The sequence below is a fragment of the Anomaloglossus baeobatrachus genome, chromosome 7 (genome assembly GCF_048569485.1).
Source record: "Anomaloglossus baeobatrachus isolate aAnoBae1 chromosome 7, aAnoBae1.hap1, whole genome shotgun sequence".
NCBI classification, from domain to species: Eukaryota; Metazoa; Chordata; class Amphibia; order Anura; family Aromobatidae; genus Anomaloglossus; species Anomaloglossus baeobatrachus.
In genome coordinates this window covers 267,519,884-267,546,642 of record NC_134359.1, presented here as the reverse complement: position 1 = coordinate 267,546,642, position 26,759 = coordinate 267,519,884, and the positions used below count along the sequence as shown (strand labels likewise).

General features: G+C 45.3%; 1 protein-coding gene across 2 annotated transcripts in view; it reads left to right on the top strand.

Annotated features, from left to right (window-relative positions):
- The window catches only part of LOC142245427 (chemerin-like receptor 1), a 19,139-nt gene extending 3,906 nt beyond the window's left edge, over positions 1–15,233 (top strand). Inside the window, exon 2 of one of the 2 annotated variants that reach the window (XM_075318120.1) lies at positions 14,020–15,233. In XM_075318120.1, coding sequence (XP_075174235.1) covers positions 14,037–15,146 — 1,110 coding nt within the window. In that variant the 5' untranslated portion in view covers positions 14,020–14,036 and the 3' untranslated portion in view covers positions 15,147–15,233. Of the gene's footprint in view, positions 1–4,997; positions 12,135–14,019 lie in introns of those variants that run through there. The other variant, XM_075318121.1, reaches the window with a different exon arrangement.
- Positions 15,234–26,759: the final 11,526 nt, after the last annotated feature.

Below are 26,759 nucleotides of genomic sequence, written 5' to 3'. Positions count from 1 at the left end.
AGTAGTTGTGACTTTCACAACTGCATATGGTGAGTAGTATTGCTCCCCTCCATACCCTGTGTCTATAAGGGTAAGACCCTATTGCGCTCTTTGTCCACAGCTCCTGTTTATATATCTAGATAGATAGAGGGTTGGTTGGTTAGATAGATAGATGATAGAGGGATAGATAGATAGATAGATTATAGATATATGGATGTATAGATAGAAGGATGGATAGCGGAATAGATAGATAGATGGATAGATAGATAGAGGGATGGATAGATGGATGGATAGATGGATAGATAGATAGAGGCATAGATAGGGATAGATAGATGATAGATAGAAGTATGATGGATGAATAGATAGATATAGATAGATAGATAGAGGGATAGATAGATAGATAATAGAGAGATGGATAGATAGATAGATAGAGGCATAGATAGGGATAGATATAGATGATAGATAGATAGATAGATAGATAGATAGATAGATAGATAGATAGATATTGTGTACTGATACCCATATTTATATCTGATTCACGAGAGGGTTAAATTAATTCACATCTTGCCGGTTTCTGTTGTTTATTTTTCAAAATATGGAAAAGGTTAATAAAATAAAGTGCACCTTGTCTGCTGATAGTACAGATGTAGCAGAGCCGAATTAGCAAATTTTTTTTCCAAAATGTATGTAAAACTGCATTTAGTGACAGAACTGTCTCAGTTACCTCTGTACTGATGGTATATCTCTTTTATTGCTCACTTACTGGTAGTAATGGTAATGAAGCTTGAGATAATGTGTGTAATACCGCATAATGATGTTACTGAGCTTATCACTACATAGCCATCATGTGTATGACGAGGATACACTTATATTGTGGCTAATGCACAGGACATGCACCTCCTGGGGGCGGAGGCTCCATATTATGTGATATTATATACTGATGGTGACCGCAGGAAGGAAAGACGGAAATACAATTCTACAGAACTGGGATCGTTAGTGATTCACATGAAAAAGATTCACCAGCGTACACAGTGCACAGAGCTATATAATATGACTGCAATATATTACCAGGATAAAAACATTGATGGACCCCCAATGACTTAAATGGGTATTCCCATCTCTTAGATCCCATCCTGATATGTAGTAAGCGCAATAATAATAATAATAATAATATTAGCACATACCTTCAATTAGAAATGTAGTATAATCCTCCTGATATAGCCATGTCTCTTACCATTGCAGCTTAACTATCCATGGTTACAGCCACTCATATAGTGACAGTTAGCTATTTAGTTGGTTGTTGCTATTGATATCTAAGTTGCTATGTCCCGTACATGAGGTTAGAGACATGGCTATATCAGGAGAACTATACTACATTTCTAATTGGAGGTATTTGCTAATATTATTATTATCACACCTACTACATATTACAATAGGATCTTGGAGATGGGAAGTCTTTGGGGATTTGTTAAAGAAGCCTTTCCATCAAAGTTTGTATCCTTTAAATGCAATGCAGACATCATATTATGTTGCACTTTGTACTTACAATTACTCATTTTGCCTTTCTGTCCAGTTAATTCTTCTCTTTTCCATTAGGTCTATGACATCACATGATTAAAAACAGACTAGCTGAATCCTTCTAAGCTCTAGGTCCTCCCATTGTGGGCTAGTCCCAAAACTTTACTGTCTCTGACCTTGCAGTCTCTTGCCGGGCAGAACTCTGCTACCAAACATTCTAATTATAACATTGCTATACCTTATACATTAAAAGAGGTAGAAAAGGAACCAAAGTGAGGAAGCATAAAAAAGTGCACAAATAGATAAAGGAGAAATAATATGTGCAGAGAAAGGAAAACGTCTAATGGTCTAACAGAAAACAAGATGTATTTGTAGCAGCGACAAAAGAGAGGACACAGGGAAAACCACACTGGTCTCTGCCTAAATCCCAAAACTGCAGCACTGATACTCTTTAGCAGACATCCACATGGAAATATAACCAGCAGAGAATGGCTGGAATAGGAGAGTATAAATAACCCCACCTGGGATGTGATAGGCCAAAGACAATGAGCAATTTGAGCAATTGAGAAAAGGTGATAACCACAAACCAATTGAAGAGAAGCAAAGGAAAGTAAATAGGCCATCAGTATTTGGACAGGGACTGACCAGGCTGTGGCTCAGCAAGGTAAGAACATGACCAAGTAGCACAAGGTCACCGGATTAAGTCTTGAGGCATGACATATACATTATTGCACATTACATTACCTTACCACTATACCTTATACCTATTATTGTACTATACATGAAAACATTACTGTACATCATACGTAACACATATCATCACACTACAGTTTACATAATACATTATATACAAAGGCGCATGACACAATTCACATTACAATACAACATTGAGATTGGTGTCTTCAGGAAGGAACGTGACTATCTGCCCACCCCCATACACCCTGGCCTGGAGAAGCTATCTTCAGCTCTAAATACTTTGAATATAGACACATGGCACATGCACAATATGCTGCTCTATTCACCTCCTTGTGGCTATTGTCTTGCTGTGAGGAGATGGCATATTGCCCATATTCCCCTTTGAAGACACCAATGCTATTGTTATGATATGTAATGTATAATGTGATGTGTTATTCAGGTGCATTGTGAATTGTAACGTGTTGTTAGTGATAGACTGTATTGTGCCAGACAGCAGGATAAATGAAAGTTATAGGTTAGAGATAAGTCCAGAGTGGGAGGGGCTAGAGTACGGGGACAGTGATAGTTTCCTGTCAGGGGGGCAGATAGGGCCTAGCATGCAGTAGTGACGGACCTAAGGTCTGGCTAGACAACAGAGCCGCATAATTTGGGTGTACCTAGAGGGAGAGTAGACCGAAGCCATGGATAGGGAGATCTTGGAGAGAGAGTTTACCAAGATACAGAGTGATCTATTACAGACAGGTCAGAGGATTAACTGAAGAACATAGAAAAGAAAGGACACCCAGCAATATGGCCCCGAGTTTATAACTCTTAATGTAAAGGGCCAGGATGAAACTGAAGCATAAGACAAAGTGAGTGATTGCCCTAGGCGGGAGTTCCCTAAGTGTCAGAGAGCTAAAGGCTAAAGGGTGCTTTACGTGCTGCGACATCGCTAGCGATCTTCTTAGCGATGTGACACCCAGATCGCAGATGTGATCTGCCTTGATCGCACATAGGTCGTTTTTATAGCGCCAGTCACATGTGCGATCTCGTTAGATCGCATCTGCGATCTAGCGTGTCACATCGCTAACGAGATCGCTAGCGATGTCGCAGCATGTAAAGCACCCTTAATTTCGGCCATATTGGCAAACTAGCTCATTTAAGAAAAAGACAAGACACTGAACCATAAGCGGAAGATATGACTTTTACAAACTACGCGTTTATTAAAAAACAGTGGTCTCCCTCATTGAACTGGTTAACATCTGTTCCTGGCCAGCGGAGGTCATCGGCATCATGCAGCCTGTATGGGTGAATCACCTCCTTAACATGAGTCCATACTCCCAGCCAGGAGCCCTTCTTTCATGTAACGTGCCAGGACGTAAGAGATGACTACCTGGCCCACGGCTATCTCCCAGCACCATGCGACATTGCAGACAGGGAACAACAGAGTCAAAAACTTACTCAGTGACATACATCTTCTTTAATATCCGTATGGTGGCATTATTCCATTACTCTGTGGTGGTATTATTTAGTTATAGCAGTATTATTGGTCTTAAACAAAATCATGAGACTGGAACAGGCTACCGCGGGAGGTAGTGAGGTCTCCATCAATGGAAATCTTCAAGTGGAAACTGGATAAACATATAGCTGGGATGATTTAGGAAAACCTGCACTCGCAGGAGATTGGACCCAATAGCCCTTGAGGTCCCTTCCAACTCTATCATTCTATGATTCTATGTTTTACTCCAACAACAGGCAAGGTATTATAATTTGTAATAGAGACCCCATCTAAGGAAGTGGGTGGGTGAGATGGATCTTTGGAATGCCAGGATTGAACTTCAGTCGCCGTCTAGCCCTGAAACCAACCATCAGAGTTCATATTTAGTTGAACTTGTTGAATACTTTTGCTGATCACTGATAAGTTATGGATTTCTGAGGAATAAATATTGAACAGAAAGGGTGTGAATACTGTCTTGTATCTGATTACCGTATTTTTCGTTTTATAAGACGCACCGGATTATAAGACGCACCCCAAATTAAGAGCAAAAAAAGGTGAAAAAAATGGGGTCCGTCTTTTAATCCGGTGGTGTCTTAATGGGTGGGGCAGTAGCAAAGGAGGTGGAATCACAGGAGGTAGGGAGGGTGGGTGTCCCAGAAACTGTAGGCTGCGCTGGTGCAGCGGCGGAGGCTGGGGCTGTGGCGGAGGCTCAGGCTGCCGTGCTGGGGCAGTGGTGGCGACTGCGGGCAGTGAGAACTTCAAAGAAATTGTACCCGGAGTCAGCACAGATTGAGTTCTAGGCTCAATGGCAAGCTGAGATCTCATCTGCGCAAGCGTTACCTCCGGGCGCCATTTTCCTTAAGTCCGCTGGAGGGAGATCAATAGGCCAAAGGCAGTGCCTACACAGATGAGAGCTTGAGCCGAGAGCTCCATCTATGCACGCGCCAACTCCGGGCGGCATTATTTAAAGTCCTCACCCACCGCCCGACCCACAGCGCCAGTCTAGCCATCGGAGACCCCACACTGCAGCCCCAGCTGCTGTAGAACCTGCACAGCGGCTTCAGGCACCGCACAGTCGCACCACCATCACCATCCGCTGCAGACCCCGCACCAGCCACTACAGCCCCTGCACAGCTGCCGCAGCATTCCCCCAGCCTCTTGCGACCCCTCTCCACCATCCCGGTAAGCTACCTTCAGATTATAAGACACACCCCTCACTTTCCTCCCAAATGTTTGGGAGGAAAAGTGCGTTTTATAATCTGAAAAATACAGTACTTTCCCAGTCGCAGACCATAACTCTAACTGAATGCCTCTGCTTAATCTCTAGGATCTAACACTGGAATCATGACTTTGCCCCATGCTCTCTGTTACTCCATTGTGGACATCCGTCTTCTGATCGAATACTGGGACTCCTACACATCTTTCCTTAAGTACTTTAACTTTGTGGTGTCCATCGTTACCTGTCTATTGGGACTGGTGGGAAATGCAATTGTCATCTTTTTTCTCGGATTCGTTATGAAGAAACACAAGTCTAAATACTGGTTTCTGAATTTGGCGGTTGCTGATTTCTTCGCTCTCCTTACGTTACCCCTTCATGCCTTTGGAGTTCTTTATGGCACCTGGACTTTTGGGCCATACATCTGTAAACTCTTTCTCTTCACTTTATGTGTTAATATGTATGCCAGTGTTTTAATTCTTATCTCCTTAAATATTGCCAGAGTTTTGTCTGTAACTCAGCCGATGTTCCACCTCAAATTCATGTCCCAACGTGTTTCTTTTTGGATTTGTGCTTTAATCTGGACTTTTACACTAGTGTCCAGTGTCCCGGTGTTCTACTATAGTGGTGAAGTGAAAATTGGACAACTCACACTATGCAGCTACTTTGGCAGTAAAAGCTTTGGAGTCGTAGTAGCCAACAATGGATATAACGTGAGCAGCGAGAACACAACAGGAGACATTTTAACCTCTAACATCGTCTCCAAGTTCAGACCCTACTTTGAACAGTGCTCATCCGACACATGTTGTGGTGGTGAGGATGCGCTCAATTTGTGGAACCATTTGATACTTACGTCTAAGAAGTTTGTGATGCCTTTCCTTGTCGTTGGATATTTTATTCCTCTTGTCATTGTAATAATTTGTAATATAACCATAATTGTGCATGTGAGAAGATCCAAGACCGCTAATCCTCACAGGCTCTATAGGATCGTCCTCGTCATCATCCTGGTGTTTTTTATAACATGGACCCCAGTGTTCATCGCAGAGACTGTGGCATTCATCGCTGTTCTCAATATGAACTTCATACTCATGTTCAACGTGCTTGCATTCCTGCCGCTCTTGATCACCCTTGCTTACTCGAACAGCTGCTTGAACCCAATTGTGTATGTGTTAATTGGTGGGAAGATGCGAACAGGGCTTTTTGATTTCATAAGTAGCATCAGACATAACTACACATAAGTCATACTGCATTCTATTATTTGGAACCACCGTGCTCAGTTCTGTGACCACCACCCATCTGTGACCACATTAAAGTCAACTGTACAAGTGCCTATATTGAGTTCTCCATTGTTTTGATTTTCAAAGGATTATAATATAGGACAATTCATACTTTGACTATCCATGGGCATAATCGAGGCTATTGACATGGCTAAGTCAAGTGATTGGCAAGTTTCATCTGATTTACTTTTAGCTTTCAAACTTCACCGACTGTCATGGCAGCGTCGGATTCTACTCAGACTATGGATTCTGACACTATGCCCGCTAACTTTTCTGGTGTCTGTGATCAATGCAGGCAGACTCGGGCATCAACCTGCAGAGTGGTAATTAGTAATTACTAGGCAGGCAAGCGAGAGTTAATCTCTGCTAGTCTGCTTGTTAGTCTTCTTTGATCACATGTTGTGGGAAAGCCAATCACATCTGCTCCCCTCCTATATATGCTGGCTACATCCTTCCTTCTATGTCAACTATAGTTTATCTTAGCTGATCTGGTGAGGTGTTGTGATCCAGACTATCTGGTGGTTCTTATACTAGTTGCTGAGTGTGGTTGTAGAGCTAACCCTTGTTGCCTTTTTGTTTTTACCTTCCTGCTCTTTCCTTTCTCTTGAGTATCTCATTGTCTATTCTTTTGTGTGTGCAGTATATCATAATTTTGGTTTTGCCTTGTCTGTCATGGGTTACATGGAGACAGTACAGGAGTCCCTAGGCTGGATCTAAGACTCGTGAGCCTGCGCTGTTCCTTTTCTCGAAGGTAGGTTTGATGGTAACCATGCTCAATTCCCCAGCATGACCCTAACTCCTGCCCGGACCCTTATCTTACTCTCCCTCTTTAACACCCTCGAGGCAGGCTGGAAAGCACAAAGACAAAACCCCAAAATTCAGCACGGACAAGGGAGAATGGAAACTCGTACACACAGCACTCAAAACACACAGGAGAGACAATATGTGTACTGGGGAGTAATGAAAAAGGGGAGGAAGTAATGCACAACAGAGGAATGCTCACACCACTCAGAAGCGCAGCACAAATAACCATAAACAAGAGAAACGTCTAGACTGAGATCGTATAAGCTATCATCGGCACAAAAAGGAAGAAAGGCATGCTTTATATAGGGAGGAGACAGCTGCACACTGCAATCAGCAACCTGAGCTCTTAGTTTCTGCTCACCAGTGTGCAGGGATTAACTCCTGCAGAGCTGACTGAAGACCAGTGAACCTGAACCAGCCGACGCCCAGCACTGCTGAACAATTCAGAAGCCTCAGGTTGCTTGTCAGACTACAGTGTAAGTCTGAAGCCAAAGTACCAGCAGGTGTGTGCAGAGCTGAACATCGCATGACATGTCTGTCTTTATCTATTTTCTATCACATTCCTGCCTTGTCCATCCCTGTTTGGAGGGGATATCAAAGTAGTGCTGGTCAGGAGCATAGCCAGGAACAGGATTCAGGCATCTCCACCATCAGGAGTAACCTGGAGGTTAGTGATAGCCTAGGGTCACCTAGCGCGAGGAACAGCATAGGAGCCCTTGTCTCAGGAACTGTCACCTTGTGACCATGAAACAGTTATAACATCCAATACTCTGGTAATTGAACAGTTCATAGGATCATAGAATCATAGAATATTAGAGTTGGAATGGACCTCCTGGGTCATCTAGTCCAACCCCCTGCTCAAAGCAGGATTCACTAAATCATCCCAGACAGATCCGTCCAACCTCTTTTTAAAGACTTCCATTGAAGGAGAACTCACAACCTCTCGTGGCAGCATGTTCCACTCATTGATCACCCTCACTGACAAAAAGTTTTTTCTAATATCTAATCTGTGGATCCTCCCCATCAGTTTAATCCCATTGCTTCTAGTCTTTCCTTGTGAAAATGAGACTAAAACTGATCCCTCTACAGTGTGACAGCCTTTAAGATATTTGTAGACAGCTATTAAGTCTCCTCTCAGTCTTCTCTTTTTCAAGCTAAACAATCCTAAATCCTGTAACTGTTCCTCATAGGACATGGTTTGCAGTCCAGTCACCATTCTGGTCACTCTTCTCTGAACTTGCTCCAGTTTGTTGATGTCTTTTTTAAAATGTGGTGCCCAGAACTGGACACAGTATTCCAGATGAGGTCTGACCAAAGAGGAGTAAAGGGGGATCATGACTTCACGTGATCTAGACTGTATGCTTCTGTTAATACATCCTAGAATGGTGTTTGCCTTTTTTGCTGCTGCATCACACTGTTGACTCATGTTCAGTCTGTGATCTATTAGTATACCTAAGTCTTTTTCACACATGCTTTTTGATAGCTCTATTCCTCCCATGCTGTATATGCTCTTTTCATTATTCTTGCCAAGATGTATGACTTTGCATTTCTCCCTGTTAAAAACCATTCTGTTAGTTACTGCCCATTGTTCCAGCTTGTTTAGATCTTGTTGAATCTTTCTCTCTCTTCTCTAGTATTAGCTATTTCTCCTAACTTTGTGTCATCAGCAAATTTAATCAGTTTTCCCTTAATACCTTCATCTAAATCATTGATAAAGATGTTGAACAACACGGGGCCCAGGATAGAGCCCTGTGGTACCCCACTTGAAACAGTCTTCCAACTGGATGTGCAGCCATTTATGACCACTCTTTCACTCCGATCACTAAGCCAGTTACAAATCCATCTAACAGTTGCCTTGTCCATTCTACACTTGGTCATTTTTTCAATAAGGATTGTATGAGATACTTTCTCAAATGCTTTACTGAAGTCAAGATATACTATATCTACTGCATTTCCCTAATCCACCCAGTCAGTGATTTTGTCATAAAAGGAAATTAAGTTAGTCTGACATGACTTATTAGTTACAAACCCATGCTGGCTCTGGATAATCACTTCATTCTCATCCAGGTACTTGCATAAATGTTGTTTAATAATTTCTTCAAAGATTTTTCCTGGTATGGAAGTCAGGCTCACAGACTTCACCCTCGTCGGGTAAATTACCAGGATGCATGGAGCTACTTCCCGGTCTAGGGTCCACGTACCTCGTTGTGCCCTGGCCCCTGCCCAGAGATGGCTCAAGGCCACCGGCTGCCCTCCTTGGCAGATCCGTGCCCCTTGACACGATCCCCTACGACCGTGGTTCCAGCTCCTACCAGGTCCAGACCAACGTCTGCCACCTAGTATTACAAGGAGCCCTGCTCCTCACAGCTCTCACTCTCTTGCTCCTCACAATTCTCTTCCTCTAACACTTCTAACTCTCCCCTACCAACCCCCCAAGTGGGTGGCCCTATTCCCTTCAGGCCCCCCAATGGTGTGTCTGGTGGGTGTGGTGCAAAGTGTTCCTAGGTTTTTGACTGTCTCTGCTCTTAGCAACACCAAACCAAGGAGGATTTGGATACTGTGCGGAAGGGCAGATTGCACAATACCCTGTGACGACCTGATAGGCCAGGGCATCACAATTGCAGGGGTCCTATTGCAAAGACACTTACAAAGTGCAAAAATGATGGGATAGAAACATTTAGCAAAGAACTGGATTCATTTTGTTCAATACACAACGTTAGTTGAAGGAATATTCTCAACTTTAGAAGTTATCCTATATCCACTGAATAGGAAACAACTTCCTTTATTGCTGGGGGTTCAACCACTGGGACCCCTGTCGATCCAGAGAAACAGGGCTTTGAAGAACCCTATGTGAAGGAAGTGGTGGTTGATCATGCTCACTGTCACTCCTACATCTTCAATGGGACCAATGGAAATAGCCAAGTATTGCAATACCCTGGTTATCAGTAATCCCATTAAGAGTAAATTGGGTGACAGTGTACGTGATTGATCACTGCTTCATTCACACGGAGATCTTCAAAGTATCGGTTCTCTGGATTGGTGGGGGTCCCAGATCCAATCATGAGTGATAAGGAAGTTATTCCCTTTTTTACAGATAGAGGATACTTCCAAACTTGAGGATACCCCTTTAAAGAGAGACTCATAGACTTTCCTTGAGCTTGCCTTCAGTAGAGATGAGCAAAAATTTTAAGGCTCGGTTCGGATTCACTAAATGATCTGGTATTCGATGAACAGTTCAACGAACATACCGAATCCCATTGAATTCAATGGTTGGGATAACCTAAGTGTTATAAAATGACGTAGGGGGGCTGCAAATGGTGTAGGGGGGCTGCCGAAGAAAGAAAGTAAGGGTTACGAGAGCTCACACCCACTGAGCCTCCTGGCAGGTTACTAGAGCTCACAGCCATCGGGTCTCGTGGCAGCTTTCAACCCGGTAACTTTGAGGGAGCCTTTAAGAGAGCTTTTCATGTTCCTTGAGTTCCCAGCTGTTGGGAGGCTTTAAACTCTGGTAACAGTTCACAGTCTCCAGATGTCCCAGCAGCTGGGAACTCAAGTAAGGTTAAAATAAAACTCTTTGACCACAATGATCAAAGGTATGTGTGGAGAAAAAAGGGAACAAAATTTCAAGAAAAGAAAATGTTGCCAACCATTCAGCATGGGGTGGATCAATCATACTTTGGGGTTGTGTTACAGCCAATGGCACGGGGAAAATTTCACAGGTAGAAGGAAGAATGGATTCAATGAAATTTCAACAAATTCTTGATGCAAGAATAACAACATCTATTAAAAAAAAGCTGAAGTTGAAAAGAGGAGTAAAGAGTATGGCTTCTACAAATGCATAATGGTCCTAAACATGCCAAAATCCACAATAAACAACCTCAAAAGGCGCAAGCTTAACATTTTACAATGGCCCTCAGAATCCCCTGACCTGAATATCATTGAAAATCTGTGGGTAGACCTCAAAAGAGCAGAGCATGCAAGACAAGCCAGGAATCTCATAGAACTGAAAGACATCTCCAAGAAAGAATGGATGAAAATCCCTCAACAAGAATTGAAAGACTCGACCTTAGGGCTTGGGGACAAATTGAGTCCCTTTGAGTGTCAGATTTATTTGACAGGGGGTCCTTCTTACCTTTTTCTGAGCTGTTGTCTAAATTCAACCTACCCAGGCAGGTCTTTTACCAATATCTTCAAATTAGGCATTTTTTAAGCACTTTCCGTCTGAGTTCATCAACATCAAGACATCAGTTTTTGGCAGACTTTCCTCTGAAGGACTCGACATCTGTCAGAGGCATGTCCTTATTATACCGCCACTTCACCTTTCGATCGGTAGGACAGACTCTACCATACATGACAAAGTGGGAAAGAGAATTATCCCTCTCCTTGCCAGCCCATCAGTGGCATGCGGCCTCCCGGGTGATGCTTGGGTCCTCCGCCTGCCTCAACCATTTGGAGCAGATTAAGAAAGTACACATGGGATGGTATAGGTGTCCTGCTCAGATAGCTAGTTTTGCGGAAAATTACTCTCCCCTTTGTTGGAAGAGTTGTGGCATGACGGGAACACTAGGGCACCTCTGGTGGTCTTGCCCGGAAATTTTCAGCTTTTGGAATCAGGTCTTCGACCTAATAGCAGAAGTGTGTGAGACTAGACTCCCTCCCTCACCTCAAATGGGGATTCTACATATGGGTTTAGACGCCTTTCCAGCCCCCATTGCTCAGTGCATCTCTCATATCCTAATCTCAGCCAGACAGTATATCGCAGATAGGTGGAAATCCCCTGAGATACCGGTTATGGAGGAAGTGATAGCTAGAAACGCTTCCATTATAAAACTCTGTTAGCCAGTAGCGCCTCCTTGGCCTTACAAAATTAAAAAGCGTTGGGTGATGTGGTCAGTTTCTCCCAGGGCCTCACCCCCTCTAAAATTGTAACAACCTGCTTGTGTAGTAGGTTGGGCGGGAAGTCATATAACGTGTCGTTCGGACCAATTCTGTTTCCTTATGCAATAAGTTAACTTCATGTATTGTTGTAAGTTACCTTCCCCCCCCCTCTCCCACCCATACCTTCCCCCCCCTTTTCCAGTGTTCAAGATTCTTGTGGCCTTGACTCGCCCGTTAGGGCGTTGATGTCTCGGCATTGTATGATGTTATGCCTTTCTTTTCTGTAATGTCTTTCTTCTTGTTTGAAAACAATAAAAATCTTTGGATTAAAAAAGAATTGAAAGACTCTTGCTTGCTACAGAAACCGTTTTCTAGGCAGGACTCTGCTACCAAACATTCTAATTATAACATTGCTATACCTTATACATTATACCTTACATTATCATTATGCATCATGCCTATACTGTTATGCAAGTATGTAATCCTACATGGGTAAATTTAGCTCACAGCTGCCACACCTTCACCATAACTGGTTCCTGAACAGACTAGTAACCCTTGCTGGACTGTACCATAAGGGTGAGCACACATGGTGAGTAATAGGGAGGGAATGGAATGCGATAAAAAATCTCATTCCACTTGGACCAATATTACTCTATGGGCCCGCTCCCATGAGTGATTGTTTTTTCAGCCCTAATCGGACCGAGAAAACAGTCGCAGCATGCTGTGGGTGGAATGCGATCCTGTTTCACTCGCACCCATTCAAGTCTATGGGGGTGAGAGAAACATCGCATTGCACTTGCGTTACCCCGGTGTAACGCGAGACCAGTGCCATTCTTGTATCAACCGGCAACGGAGGAGATAAGGAGATAAATCCCTCCTCTCCGCAGCTGTGGTCTGATCGCACGATCAGACCACTGTCGCATGGCACTCGCATGATACTCGGCTCCCGCTGTGAGCCGAGGGTCATGCGAGCATTCTCAGTAATCCCCGTGTGGCCTCAGACTAATAGCTCTTGTACAAACTAGAATATCAGTGCAAGTTCAGGGCAAATTCAGACACGAAGTCCAGGATAATATTTAACACTTCTTTACTGAATAACTCACACAGTTTCCGTGGAGCACATCCTCTGTGGGCACATAGTGTGAAGGTTACAGGCACGTTACATACACTGCGGGCACATAGCTTGAACGTTGCAGGCATGTTACGGTTTGGTTTCACTTCACATTGTCCTGCACACTGCTCCCTCCTGCACATCTCTCCAGCTACTATAGGATGGCTTCTTCTTCCCAGCAACACCAGTGGCAGCTAGTAATGTCATGGAATCCACATGGATCTTGTCCCCTCCTACAGGGATGTGATTCACTACTGGATGGAGTTCCTTCACCACTGTCTCTGTGATGACTTGTTCACCCAGGTCTATGTTACCTCACGCCTAGCCCGGTCCTATTGGAGTCAGTTGCTTCCCGGACATTCCACTAGAATCAAGGCCACAACTTCAAGTACGGTCTGTGCCTATTTCTGCAGCCAGCTGCTGAAAAGTTTGCTTTGGCCACTTGATCTGGGTTTATTCAAGTGACCCTGAGGGTCTGGCCGAATTACTCTGGACTTCTTTAACGATACCTCCCTCAGGTACAGCTTCTTCTCTTTATTCCATGGTGTCCCTATCTGACTAATCCCAACTGTCAACTCACTGTTGCTGGGCAGATTTAACCTTTAACGGCTTCAGCCCTGTTTTCCATCCCAACCCCAAGCTAAGGGGCCAGGGAGCAGTGACACCTAGTGGTTGCCTGAAAACAGTGCACCCAAGAGCACACACATATAAACAACATTTCCCATACATAAATACACAAAATAACCATGACGTCTTCAGAGGGGCTGCAGGGCACTGGTCACCCTCCTACATTCCTCCCCTCTTTAACCATGGTTGTCCACAACCATGCGAACACCTGGAAAACATAAAAGCACGTCATGCATCCAATACAACCTTACATTACTATAAAAATTATTTGCTTATCTGGCATTGGCCAATACATATGCTAAATTTCTCTTTTTTTTCAAATATTTCTATAGCAGTAATATTCATTGTTAGCATTTCAGTGTGCAGCTGTATATGTTTTGTTGTGATTACCTTACCAGACCATGACTCTAACTGAATGCTTCTGCTCAATTTCTAGGATCTAACACTGGAAATATGTCTTCGGTCCATGGTCTCTGTTACTCCATTGTGGACATCCGTCGTCTCATCAAATACTGGGAATCGTACACATCTGTCCTTAGGCACTTTAATTTTGTGTGGTCCATCGTGACCTGTCTATTGGGACTGATGGGAAATGCAATTGTCATCTTTTTTCTCGGATTTGTCATCAAGAAAAACAAGTCTAAATACTGGTTTCTGAATTTGGCGGTTGCTGATTTCTTCTGTCTCCTTACCTTACCCCTTCATTCCTTTGCAGTTCTTAAAGGCACCTGGACCTTTGGGCCACACATCTGTAAACTCTTTCTCTTTTCTTTAGCTGCCAACATGCATGCCAGTATTTTAATCCTTATCTCCTTAAATATTGCCAGAGTTTTGTCCGTAACTCAGCCAATGTTCCACCTCAAATTCATGTCCCAACGTGTTTCTTTTTGGGTCTGTGCTTTAATCTGGATTTTTACATTTGTGTCCAGTGTCCCAGTGTTCTACTATAGTGGTGAAGTGACAATTGGACAAGTCACACTATGCAGCTACTTTGGCAGTAAAAGCTTTGGTATTGTAGGAGTCAACAATGGATCTAACGTGAGCAGCGAGAACACAACAGGAGACATGTTAACTTCTAACATCTACTCCACGTTCAGACCCTTCTTTGAACAGTGCTTCTCCGAAACATGTTGTGGTGGTGAGAATGCTCTCAATTTGTGGAACCATTTGATATTTACGTCTAAGAAGTATGTGGTACCTTTCCTTATAATGGGATATTTTTTTCCTCTTGGCATAGTGATAATTTGTAATATAACCATAATTGTACGTGTGAGAAGATCCAAGACCGTTAACCCTCACAGGCTCTATAGGATCGTCCTCGTCATCATCCTGGTGTTTTTTATAACATGGACCCCAGTGTTCATTGCAGAGACTGTGTTATTCATCGCTGTTCTCAATATGAACTTCATACTCATGTTCAACGTCCTTGCATTCCTGCCGCTCTTGATCACTCTTGCTTATTCGAACAGCTGCTTGAACCCAATTGTGTATGTGTTAATTGGTGGGAAGATGCGAACAGGGCTTTCTGATTTCATAAGTAGCATCAGACACAACTTCAAATAAATAAGTCATGCTGCACTCTAATATTTGGAACCACTGTGCTCCCTTCTGTGACCACCACCCATCTGTGACCCCATTAAAGTCAACTGTACAAGTCCGTGTATGGTGTTCTCCATTGCTTTGATTTTTACAGGGTAATAACTTACGAAACCTCATACTTTTGACTGTATATGGGCGTACACGCACACGCTGAGTTTTTTTGCCGCGTTTTTTGGTGCAGTTTTGTTGTCAGAAAGTTCTCACTTTTGACTTCCTTCAAAGTCTATGAGAATTCAGATTTGCTGTGCGCACGTTGTTGTTTTTTTTTGTCTGCAGTTTATTTGTCACAAACTTCTGACAAAAAAACTGAAGCATGTTTTATCTTCTTGCATTTTTTCCCTGCGTTTCTAACAAGTGATGGGAGGACTCGCAAGTTAATCCCCCGCCAACTCATGGTCGGTGGGGTATTCATTTCTGGTATCTTCCTGGATGCTGGTCACCATATAATCTATGGCAAGCAGACGGCGCGGCGGTAAGGTCCCACGACTTCTCAACAGTCACACGACTTCTCATTCTTCTTCCCAGGCCACTCATTAGGCTCATGCATATTCACTGCTTCCCCCACTCATTGGTATCTGTGATTGGTTGCAGTCAGACGCGCCGCCACGCTGAATGACAGCCTATCTGACGCCCTCTGTCACAGACCTGGTCTGCAGGTCTCGTACAGTAAAAATAAATACATTTTAAAAAATTGGCGTAGAGTCCCCCCATATTATGATACCGAGCACAAATAAAGTTATGGCTACAGGCTCCAGCCCCCAGCCGTGCACTTATCTTGGCTGTGTATCAAAACAGGAGTTACCGCATGCGTCTTTTTTTTTAATTGTTTAAATAAATAATTTTAAAAAACGGCGTTTGATCCCCCCCAATTTTGGTGCCCAGCCAAGATAATGCCAGACAGCTAGGGTGACCCATGCTTATTCGCCCCCAGCCTAAAAATATTAGCCTGCAGCTGCCCAGGATTGTTGCAGCTATTAGATGCAACAACCCCAGCACTTTACCCGGAACTTTCTGATTGCCCTGGTGCAGTGGCAATCGGGGTAATATGGGGTTTAATGTCAGTTCACTGCTGGCATTAAGCCCTATATTAGTAATGAGAGGCATCTATGAGACCCCCATTAGTAATCTGTAAGTGCAAAAAAATAAACACAAACACAGAAAAAATCCTTTATTTGAAATAAAATACAAAAACACCTCTTTCACCACTTTATTAATCACAGCACAGAATCATGGTACATGACCACATGCTGCAAATTTAGGCAGAGATAAAGCAGCGATGAGCAGTGACATCATTCTAGTTAGCTTGAGCGCCATGCTTGAATCCCCCCCCACATGTTTCTCAGCTGTTAGCCAATAAACATGTGAGGATAGCCAGACAAAAAATTGTAGCCCGCAGCTGCCCCAGAATTGGCACATCATTTAAATGTGCCAATTGTGGCACTTTGCCCAGGTCTTCCCAATTGCCCTGGTGCAGTGGCAATTGCCGTAATATTTTTGGGGGGTTGATGTCAGATGTGTAGTGTCAGCTGGCCTCAAGCCCTGGTGTTAGTAATGGAGAGGTGTCTATCAGACACCCTTATTACTAACCCAGGAAGTAAAAAGAGCAAAGAACACACACAAAAAATGTTTTATATATAAAAACACTCACCAGTCACATAGAGGGCAGTATGAGAGCCGGAATGTCTCAAGAGTGGCTACATCAGTAATGTCGCCACCCATCACAGACTGACCTCTGTGTAACCGGGCTAAACTTACGGTACTAGATGAGCTTACAGATAAAAAGGGTATTTTTTTGCAGGGACATAATACATAAGGAGCTGCTGGGCACCACGGAAAGGGGTATTCTGGAACAGGGGATAAAACACAATTGAGCTACTTAGCTGGAGCAAACTACAATTGTCTCCTCAGATATTAGAATGAATAAAAGTACAACAACTGGAGATAATATATACTTATACTTTTTTACTCTGTGCTCTAACCTAACTGGTCCCCACTAATGGGAATGTGTGGACACTAGAGATGAGCGAACCGGTCCCGGTTCGGCTCGAAGTCGGTTCGCCGAACGGAGCTCCCGTTCGAGTTCGGTTCGTCGAACGTTCGACGAACCGAACTCGAACTACATAGGAAACAATGGCAGGCAATCAGAAACACATAAAAACACCTAGAAAACACCCTCAAAGGTGTCCAAAAGGTGACAAACAACTCACAACACAACACAAACACATGGGAAAGTGACAAGGACATATACTCATGCGAAAACAAAAGAGCTGGACAAGGAAAAAGAGGACGAGACACAGATATAGGCATGGCATGCCCTTCTAAAATCATGTAAAACACCGCAAGGTGACTCCAAGCGGAGTCTCCCTTTTTTCCAAAAATTGGGCCACACAGACACCCCTTCAGTGGCAGCAGTTGTGCCCCAGTTGTACACTTCACAGCTAGATTTGCATCAAGCACATTCAAAAATACGCCATACTTAACCGTCCCCAGGATGACACCGGGGTAGGTAGCAAAGTCTTTCCTGATCCCAGCTCTGTTCATCTTGGCTCCTTTTAAAAAACACAGCAAGTAAGGGTTACTCCAAGCGGAGTCTCCCTTTTTTCCAAAAATTGGGCCCCACACACACCCACCCCTTCAGTGGCAGCAGTTGTGCCCCAGTTGTACACTTCACAGCTAGATTTGCATCAAGCACTTCAAAAATACGCTATTCTTAACCGTCCCCAGGATGACACCGGGGTAGGTAGCAAAGTCTTTCCTGATCCCAGCTCTGTTCATCTTGGCTTCTTTTAAAAACAATGTAAGCAAGGGTTACTTCAAGCGGAGTCTCCCTTTTTTCCAAAAATTGGGCCCCACACACACCCACCCATTCAGTGGCAGCACTTGTGCCCTAGTTGTACACTTCACAGCTAGATTTGCATCAGCACATTCAAAAATACGCTATTCTTAACCGTCCCCAGGATGACACCGGGGTAGGTAGCAAAGTCTTTCCTGATCCCAGATCTGTTCATCTTGGCTCCTTTTAAAAAACACAGCTAGCAAGGGTTACTCCAAGCGGAGTCTCCCTTTTTTCCAAAAATTGGGCCCCACACACACCCACCCCTTCAGTGGCAGCAGTTGTGCCCCAGTTGGACACTTCACAGCTAGATTTGCATCAAGCACATTCAAAAATACGCCATACTTAACCGTCCCCAGGATGACACCGGGGTAGGTAGCAAAGTCTTTCCTGATCCCAGATCTGTTCATCTAGGATCATTTTTAAAAACACAGCAAGCAAGGGTTACTCCAAGCGGAGTCTCCCTTTTTTCCAAAAATTGGGCTCCACACAGACCCACCCCTTCAGTGGCAGCAGTTGTGCCCCAGTTGTACACTTCACAGCTTGATTTGCATCAAGCACATTCAAAAATACGCTATTCTTAACCGTCCCCAGGATGACACCGGGGTAGGTAGCAAAGTCTTTCCTGATCCCAGCTCTGTTCATCTTGGCTTCTTTTAAAAACAATGTAAGCAAGGGTTACTCCAAGCGGAGTCTCCCTTTTTTCAAAAAATTGGGCCCCACACACACCCACCCCTTCAGTGGCAGCAGTTGTGCCCCAGTTGTACACTTCACAGCTAGATTTGCATCAAGCACAGTCAAAAAAACGCCTTACTTAACCGTCCCCAGGATGACACCGGGGTAGGTAGCAAAGTCTTTCCTGATCCCAGATCTGTTCATCTAGGATCATTTTTAAAAACACAGCAAGCAAGGGTTACTCAAAGCGGAGTCTCCCTTTTTTCCAAAAATTGGGCCCCACACACACCCACCCCTTTCAGTAGCAGCACTTGTGCCCTAGTTGCAAACAGGATGTTTTGATTTGCATCAAGCACATTCCAAATCCACAAGCATTTACTCTCCCCAGGATGACACAGGGGTAGTAAATTCCTTCTGGATCCATGACTTGTTCATTTTGATGAACGTTAGTCTGTCCACATTGTCACTGGACAGACTCGTGCGCTTATCTGTCAGCACACACCCAGCAGCACTGAAGACACGTTCAGAGACAACGCTGGCAGCTGGACACGACAAGATCTCCAAGGCGTAACTGGATAGCTCTGGCCATTTTTCTAGATTTGAAGCCCAAAATGAGCAAGGCTCCATTTGCAAAGTAATGGCATCGATGTTCATTTGGAGATACTCCTGTATCATCCTCTCCAGCCGTTGACTATGTGTCAGACTTGTTGTCTCTGGTGGCCTTGCAAAGGAGGGTCTAAAAAAATTATGAAAAGATTCCATAAAATTGCTGTTACCAGCACCAGATACGGTGCTACTGGTACGGGTAGACTGTTGAAGATGACGAGACCGTCCCATGTTTGTCAAGTTACAACTGGGAGAATCACTCCCTGCACCTGCACGGTTGTTTGGTGGAAAAGCCGAGCTAAGATCGAGTAACAGCTTCTGCTGATACTCCTGCATACGTGCGTCCCTTTCTATGGCTGGAATTATGTCACAAAATTTGGACTTGTACCGGGGATCTAATAGTGTGGCAAGCCAGTAGTCATCATCACTTCTAATTTTGACAATACGAGGGTCATGTTGGAGGTAGTGCAACAAGAAAGCACTCATGTGTCTTGCGCAGCCATGCGGACCAAGTCCACGCTGTGTTTTTGGCATAGAGGTGCTAACCGTTCTTTCTTCCTCTGACATCTCCCCCCAACCTCTTTCAACAGAAATTTGATCAAGGTCTCCCTCATCCGCTGAGTCTTCCATGTCCATGGACAGTTCGTCCTCCATTTCTTCATGTTGTCCTGCACCTTCCTCAACATTTAGCCTGCTACCATGCACCCTTGTTGATCCCTGTCCCCCATGTTCCCATGCCTGCCGCGTTGGTGATGATGAACGTCTGGACCTTGGTGATGTTGTTGTCCCTTGCGCATATGAATCCTCCTGTAGTTCCTCCCCTTACTGTTGTCCCACCCCCTGACTCCGAATAGTGTTTAGCGTGTCCTCCAGCATGTAAATGACTGGAATTGTCATGCTGATAATGGCATTGTCAGCGCTAAACATATTCGTCGCCATGTCGAAACTGTGCAGAAGGGTGCATAGGTCCTTGATCTGAGACCACTCCATCAGGGTGATCTGCCCCACCTCTGCATCTCGTTGGCCCAGGCTATACGTCATGACGTATTGCACCAGGGCTCGGCGGTGCTGCCACAGTCGCTGTAACATGTGGAGAGTTGAATTCCAGCGTGTCGCCACATCGCATTTCAGGCGATGAACCGGCAGGCCGAAAGACTTCTGGAGCGATGCAAGTCGCTCAGCTGCGGCGGTTGAACGGCGGAAGTGAGCAGACAGTTTTCGTGCCCTGTTCAGAAGGCCATCTAGGCCAGGATAGTGTGTTAAAAATTGCTGGACAACAAGGTTCAACACGTGAGCCATACAAGGCACGTGTGTCACCTTGCCCAGGCGAAGGGCCGCACCCAGGTTTGCAGCATTGTCGCACACGGCCTTACCAGGCTGCAGGTTGAGCGGAGACAACCATTTATTAAACTCGGACCGCAGAGCTGACCACAACTCCTCAGCTGTGTGACTCTTATTCCCAAGACATGTCAAGCTAAAGACCGCCTGATGCCGTTGCGCTCTGCTGCCAGCATAGTAATGAGGCGTGCGTGATTCCTTCTGCACAGTGAGAACGCTGGTGGCCTGACCAGGCAGGCTTGGGGCGGAGGTAGAGGACCCAGATGAGGTGGAGGAGGCAGAAGCAGTGGCGGAACTTGGACAGACAGAGGATTGACACACAAGTCGTGGGGACGGCAAGACTTGTGCAGCAGACCCTTCACCATCTATCACCATAGTTACCCAGTGCCCAGTCAGCGACATGTAACGTCCCTGTCCATGCTTACTGGTCCAAGTATCGGTGGTGAAATGCACCCGTTCACACACAGAGTTTCTCAAGGAAGCGGTGATGTTGTGTGCGACATGCTGGTGTAGCGCGGGCACACCTTTCTTAGAGAAGTAGTGGCGACTAGGCATCTGGTACTGGGGCACAGCGACAGACATAAGGTCTCTAAAATCCTGTGTGTCCACCAGGCGGAAAGGCAGCATTTCGGTAGCCAAGAGCTTACAGAGGGATAGAGTCAACCTCTTAGCTTTGTCATGGGTCGCAGGAAGTGGCCTTTTATTTGACCACATCTGAGGGACAGAGATCTGGCTGCTGTGTGTAGACGGTGTTGAGTAGGGTGTCCCTGGAAAAATGCAGGTTTGTGAGGAAAGTGCAGGCGGAGACATGATGTTGCCTTCATCCAACGTTGGTGCTATCGATGTCTGAGAGAGCTGTACACACTCAGTTGTTTCCCCTTCCAAACCAACTGACGACCTACCAAGTAAAGTGCCTGTTGCGGTTACAGTGGTGGAAGTTGTGCGTGGAAAAACAGGTGTGACAGCTGTCCCCACAGTTCTAGAAGATGAAGAGCGCGCGGATGCACTGGAAGGGGCAGGCGGTGGATGGTTCGCTCCGCTAGGCCGCATTGCAGCAAGGTGAGCTTCCCACCGGGACATATGATATTTATTCATGTGACGATTCATGGAAGAAGTTGTCAAACTGCTGAGGTTTTGACCTCTACTAATAGAACCATGACAAATTTTACAGATCACATAATTTGGGCGATCTTTTGCTATGTCAAAAAAGGACCAGGCTAGGCAAGGCTTAGAGGGCATGCGACCTGTTGATCCACCCCGACTAGTGCTCAGAGGCAGAGTGGTGGCTGAGGATGCAGTTGTAGACGTGCTACCAGTACTCCGACTCTGTCCAGGAAGGCGCAAGGTAACTTCGTCATCAGTTGCATCCTCCTCCACCACCTCTGTTGACCTCCTCGAGTGCCTGACTGTGGGTTGACAGTAGGTGGGATCTAGAACTTCATCATCAATTGTTGTGTTTGCACTCCCCTCCCCCTCAGACCGAGCCTCTTCTTGCCCTGACCGAATATTTAAGTTGTCATCCCAATCGGGTATCTGCGTCTCATCTTTATCAGTATGTTCCTCATTGTCTATAACCACAGGTGTTACAGTTTGTGACAAAGGGTCAACATTTGGCTCAGAAACTTGGTCCTCACGGCCTGAATCAGAGTCACAAAGGTTCTGGGCATCACTGCAGATCATTTCATGTTCTGTACTCACTGTAGCTTGGGAGCAGACCTCTGATTCCCAGGCTATAGTGTGACTGAACAGCTCTGCAGACTCAGCCATCTCAGTTCCACCATACTGTGCAGGGCTGATGGAGACTTCAGAGCTGGGAGAAAGCAAGTTTGATTGGGATGACAACTCAGAGGACTGCTGTTTTTTGGATGCGGCACTTGAAGTGGCTGAGAGGGCACTTGTTGGACCACTTGAGATCCATTCAAGCATTTTGCTTTTTTGGCCATCATCTAGCTTTGTTCCTGTTGTCCGTGTCCGTAAAAAAGGGAGCACATCGGATTGTCCACGGTAAGTAGTAGACATCTTACTTTTGCTGGTAGATGGTCTATCTTCAGCAGATGATAATGTAGCTTTGCCACCTTCCCCACGGACAAACCCTTTTTTTCCTTTTCCACCACGCCTCTTCCCCTTTCCAGCAGCATCTGTCATTTTGCCACTCATGTTGATTGCGACAAGATTGTGCACTGAAAATGTGGTAGTAAAAATTGAGAGGTGGTGTAGATTGCAGAGGTGGTCTAGCTTTATTAACAGCAGAATAATAAAGAATAAATATCCCTGACAATGCAACTACGGCCCTTAAACTGGCAGCATAAATTGCTAGTATAATGGCTTAGTTATAATGAGTTGGAGTGTGCAATGCAGGTAGAGGTGCTGCAAATGTCTTTGCACTAGTGTGACTAGACAAAAGTCCAATAGCCACGTTTAGGATGCCACTAGGTACACTGAGTGTTTGCTAGTATAATGGCTTAGTTATGAGTTTGAGTGTGCAATGCAGGCAGACGTGCTGCAAATGTCTTTGCACTAGTGTGACTATACAGAAGTCCAATAGCCACGTTTAGGATGCCACTAGGTACACTGAGTGTTTGCTAGTATAATGGCTTAGTTATAATGAGTTGGAGTGTGCAATGCAGGCAGACGTGCTGCAAATGTCTTTGCACTAGTGTGACTAGACAAAAGTCCAATAGCCACGTTTAGGATGCCACTAGGTACACTGAGTGTTTGCTAGTATAATGGCTTAGTTATAATGAGTTGGAGTGTGCAATGCAGGCAGACGTGCTGCAAATGTCTTTGCACTAGTGTGACTAGACAAAAGTCCAATAGCCACGTTTAGGATGCCACTAGGTACACTGAGTGTTTGCTAGTATAATGGCTTAGTTATAATGAGTTGGAGTGTGCAGAGGACAGGAGGGTACAGTGCCAGGGTTGTGGGGCTCTGGGTAGAGGAAAGGAAGCCTGCCTTTCTATTCCCTCCTAATGGGGAAATGCAGCGACGAAATCCCTGACCTTAGCTACACAGACGCTGTCTCTGTTTTCAGGACCTGTCACCTATGGCTCTGACCCTGCCGGTACGAGCCCTTAAAAGGACTTATAGAAAGTGCTATCCCTAAGCTGTCCAGCGCTGTGTATGGAGCGCATACAGCTGTATCGGCGATAGGACAAAGGACGGAGCTGCGCCAGTGATGTCTGACACCAAGGACGCAGAAGAGATAATGGCGTCCGGACGGGCAGATACTCGTTTTTATAATGCAGGGACATGTGACATGGACATCCTATCACACATGCCGTTGCTTCTCTGGCTAAAAGTCCACTTAGCTGTGTGTGTGTCTGGGATTGGCTGACATGCTGGCCCGCCCCACTACACGCGCGCGCTTAGGGAAGGAAGACAAGGAAAAAAAAAAAAAATGGCGATCGCCATTATACAAACAGCAGTGATCTGAATGCGCTGTTCCCGCACACTATACACTGAAATGTCATAATAGTGTGAGTCACAGAGTGACTTACACTATTACAGCGGAAAGCCAGCTAGGAATTAGCTGTTTTTTTGCTGCTAGAACCATTATCGAACGTTTCTAGAACTATCGAGCTTTTGCAAAAAGCTCGAGGTGTAGTTCGATCTAGAACAGGCCCCAAAATCACTTGAGCCTAGAACTGGAGAACCTCGAACCTAGAACCGCGCACAACTCTAGTGGACACCGCTCTCTTACTATAGAGGCCTGCACTAAACCTTAACCAGTGCGCACAAGTACAAACTCACAATACGGTCTGGGGAATCGACCCTCTCTTGGGGTATGAAATCCATTGGTGCGCACCTCTCTGGGGCTGAAGAGAGGCAGCTTTTTTCTCCTGGGTCACGAGGCAGCTGGGCTCATCTGGGCGATGTCTTATCCTGGGTCGGGTACCGACTGAGCAATGCTCTAGGTTTTCTCACAGTCCAGTTCACTGAACTCTTGCGGCCAGCATGGTATCTCTCCCCACTCCGAGCTCAATGGATTCTCCTCAGGCAACGTCCTGGATTTTCCTTCCACCCCTGTGGCGCAACTGTGGCGCCCCTGACCTGGTCAGGCACCACTGAGTACTGCACCCATGCTGGGTCAGTACAAACAGGTAATCCCAAAGGCTGAATAGGGTGTGGACATATAGACACACCTTAACTAGGTCTCACACACATCCTAGAGGGGACCCCTGGGTAGAGCCAGGAGGGGGCATGGCCTTCACATCTCAGCTAGTGGTGCGGTGGAGAAGCTGGAAGGAGTAGTGTAGTGATAGTGAGTCAGAGGGAAGCAGTGGAGGAGGACTCACAAGCCGAGTCTGAAGCGGAGAGCGGGCATGCAGACACGCTAGTCAGACCCTGCCGGTGCAGTGGCTGTTGGAGGGTGAGTTCGGTTGCCACAGAGTCAGACTGAAAGACACCTCAGGAAGAAGCGGGGTGATTGAGTACGGGGACTCCTGGTAGACCAGGCATGCACGGAGACAGGTCCCTAGAGCCAGACATCCATTTAGTGGTCTGCTAAACCTGGCGGTGAGGGCACTCGAGGTGTCTCACCAAACAACACAGAGCCCGCAGCATCAGCAGCAACGAGGGGGCCCATAAGTGATATAGGGCAAGAAGCCATCTTTACTTGGTCCACGCTGCCAGCAAACGGGCCAGAAAGGGGAGAAAAGGCAGATGCGACTTCCCTGGATGAATCCCATATACTTCAAGTCGGGGGTTAACCGAAACAAGAAGTGCTCGGAAAGCGAGCTTAAGGTCACCCCTATACCAGCCTGAAGGATACCTCTTTCTCCCTGCAGTCTATCTCAGTATCGCCCGGGTTACCTCACAGTGAACAACTGAACATGAGTAAAAACCCTGAAAGACATTTCTGGACTGTGTGTGAGTTCTTCTGCGACCTGTGGTACTACGCAGTTACACCCGAGCCGCTGGCGCCAGCCTCACTCTCGGGAGGCCATAACACCAAACTGCAGACACCATCTGCCCCAGACGCTCGTTAAACTGCAGTGGCGTTCACCCCTCATCCTGACCGCAAAACCGAGAGTGGCGTCACGACTTCTATTAAAGTTAACCTGACATACCTGTTGCCAGAAGATTCCCAACCTGCGGCGTCCCTGGAGGTGGAGAGAAGTCCCTGAAGTCCCCGAGGTGACCGCTACAGGTGAGGGGCTTCACACAACCACTTCTTACACTGCTCCCTCAGACAGCTTCTTCTCCTCACAAACAATTTCCCGCACTTTTCTGTCTGGGTTAAACCATCTACAGTCTCAAGGGGGGAGGCGTCAGCTAGTCCAACTCACACCTGGAACAGGGGTGGTTGTTGCCTTAGAGACCAAAAGTATCTATTTCCTGTGCTTGACAGCACCTGCATATTCCTCTTTCTGCACTGGCAAACCTCTCTTTATTCCAATACATATAACTATAATACATGTATGACACGCAAAGCTTACACTCTAATACAACACTAAATCAGAATGGAGGTATCTTGACCATGTCCTACACACTGACTGCTGTACATTCTATCAAAGTATCAGATCTTCAGTGTTGTCCCATGAAAATATATAATAAAATATTTACAAAAATGTGAGGGGTGTACTTACTTTTATGATGTACAGTACATTTTTTATTAGATAGCTAGATAGCTTTCAATAGAGAGCTCTGTACACATGTCTGACCATCTTGCCAATTAGTTCCCTCCTAGGTATGGTATCTACCAAGTAAACACAATTAAAAAACATGGAGTAGAGGTGAAGGAGGAAAAGAGGGCATGGAGAAACTAATATCGGGTACAGATAAGGGTAATGCCACAATGGGAAAACTCACATATATGATGACCCTATGTTAAAGTGCAAATTGATATCAGGTCGATCATTAAGGATTCCGAAGTGGGACAGTCATGCTATAAAGGCAAAGGTTTTCTCAGTATTTTTCAATGAACATATAGCATGCTATAAAGGATCAGAAAGGTATTTGCAGCAACAGAGTATATATACAGGCATAATAATAATATAAAGTGCATAGTGCAGAGGGCATTACCCAAGTCCGGTGGTAAGGAGGCCCGACGTACGTTTCGCTGGCCGCTTCATCATGGGGGAACGTAATAGACGTCTACTCCATGTTTTTTAATTGTGCTCAT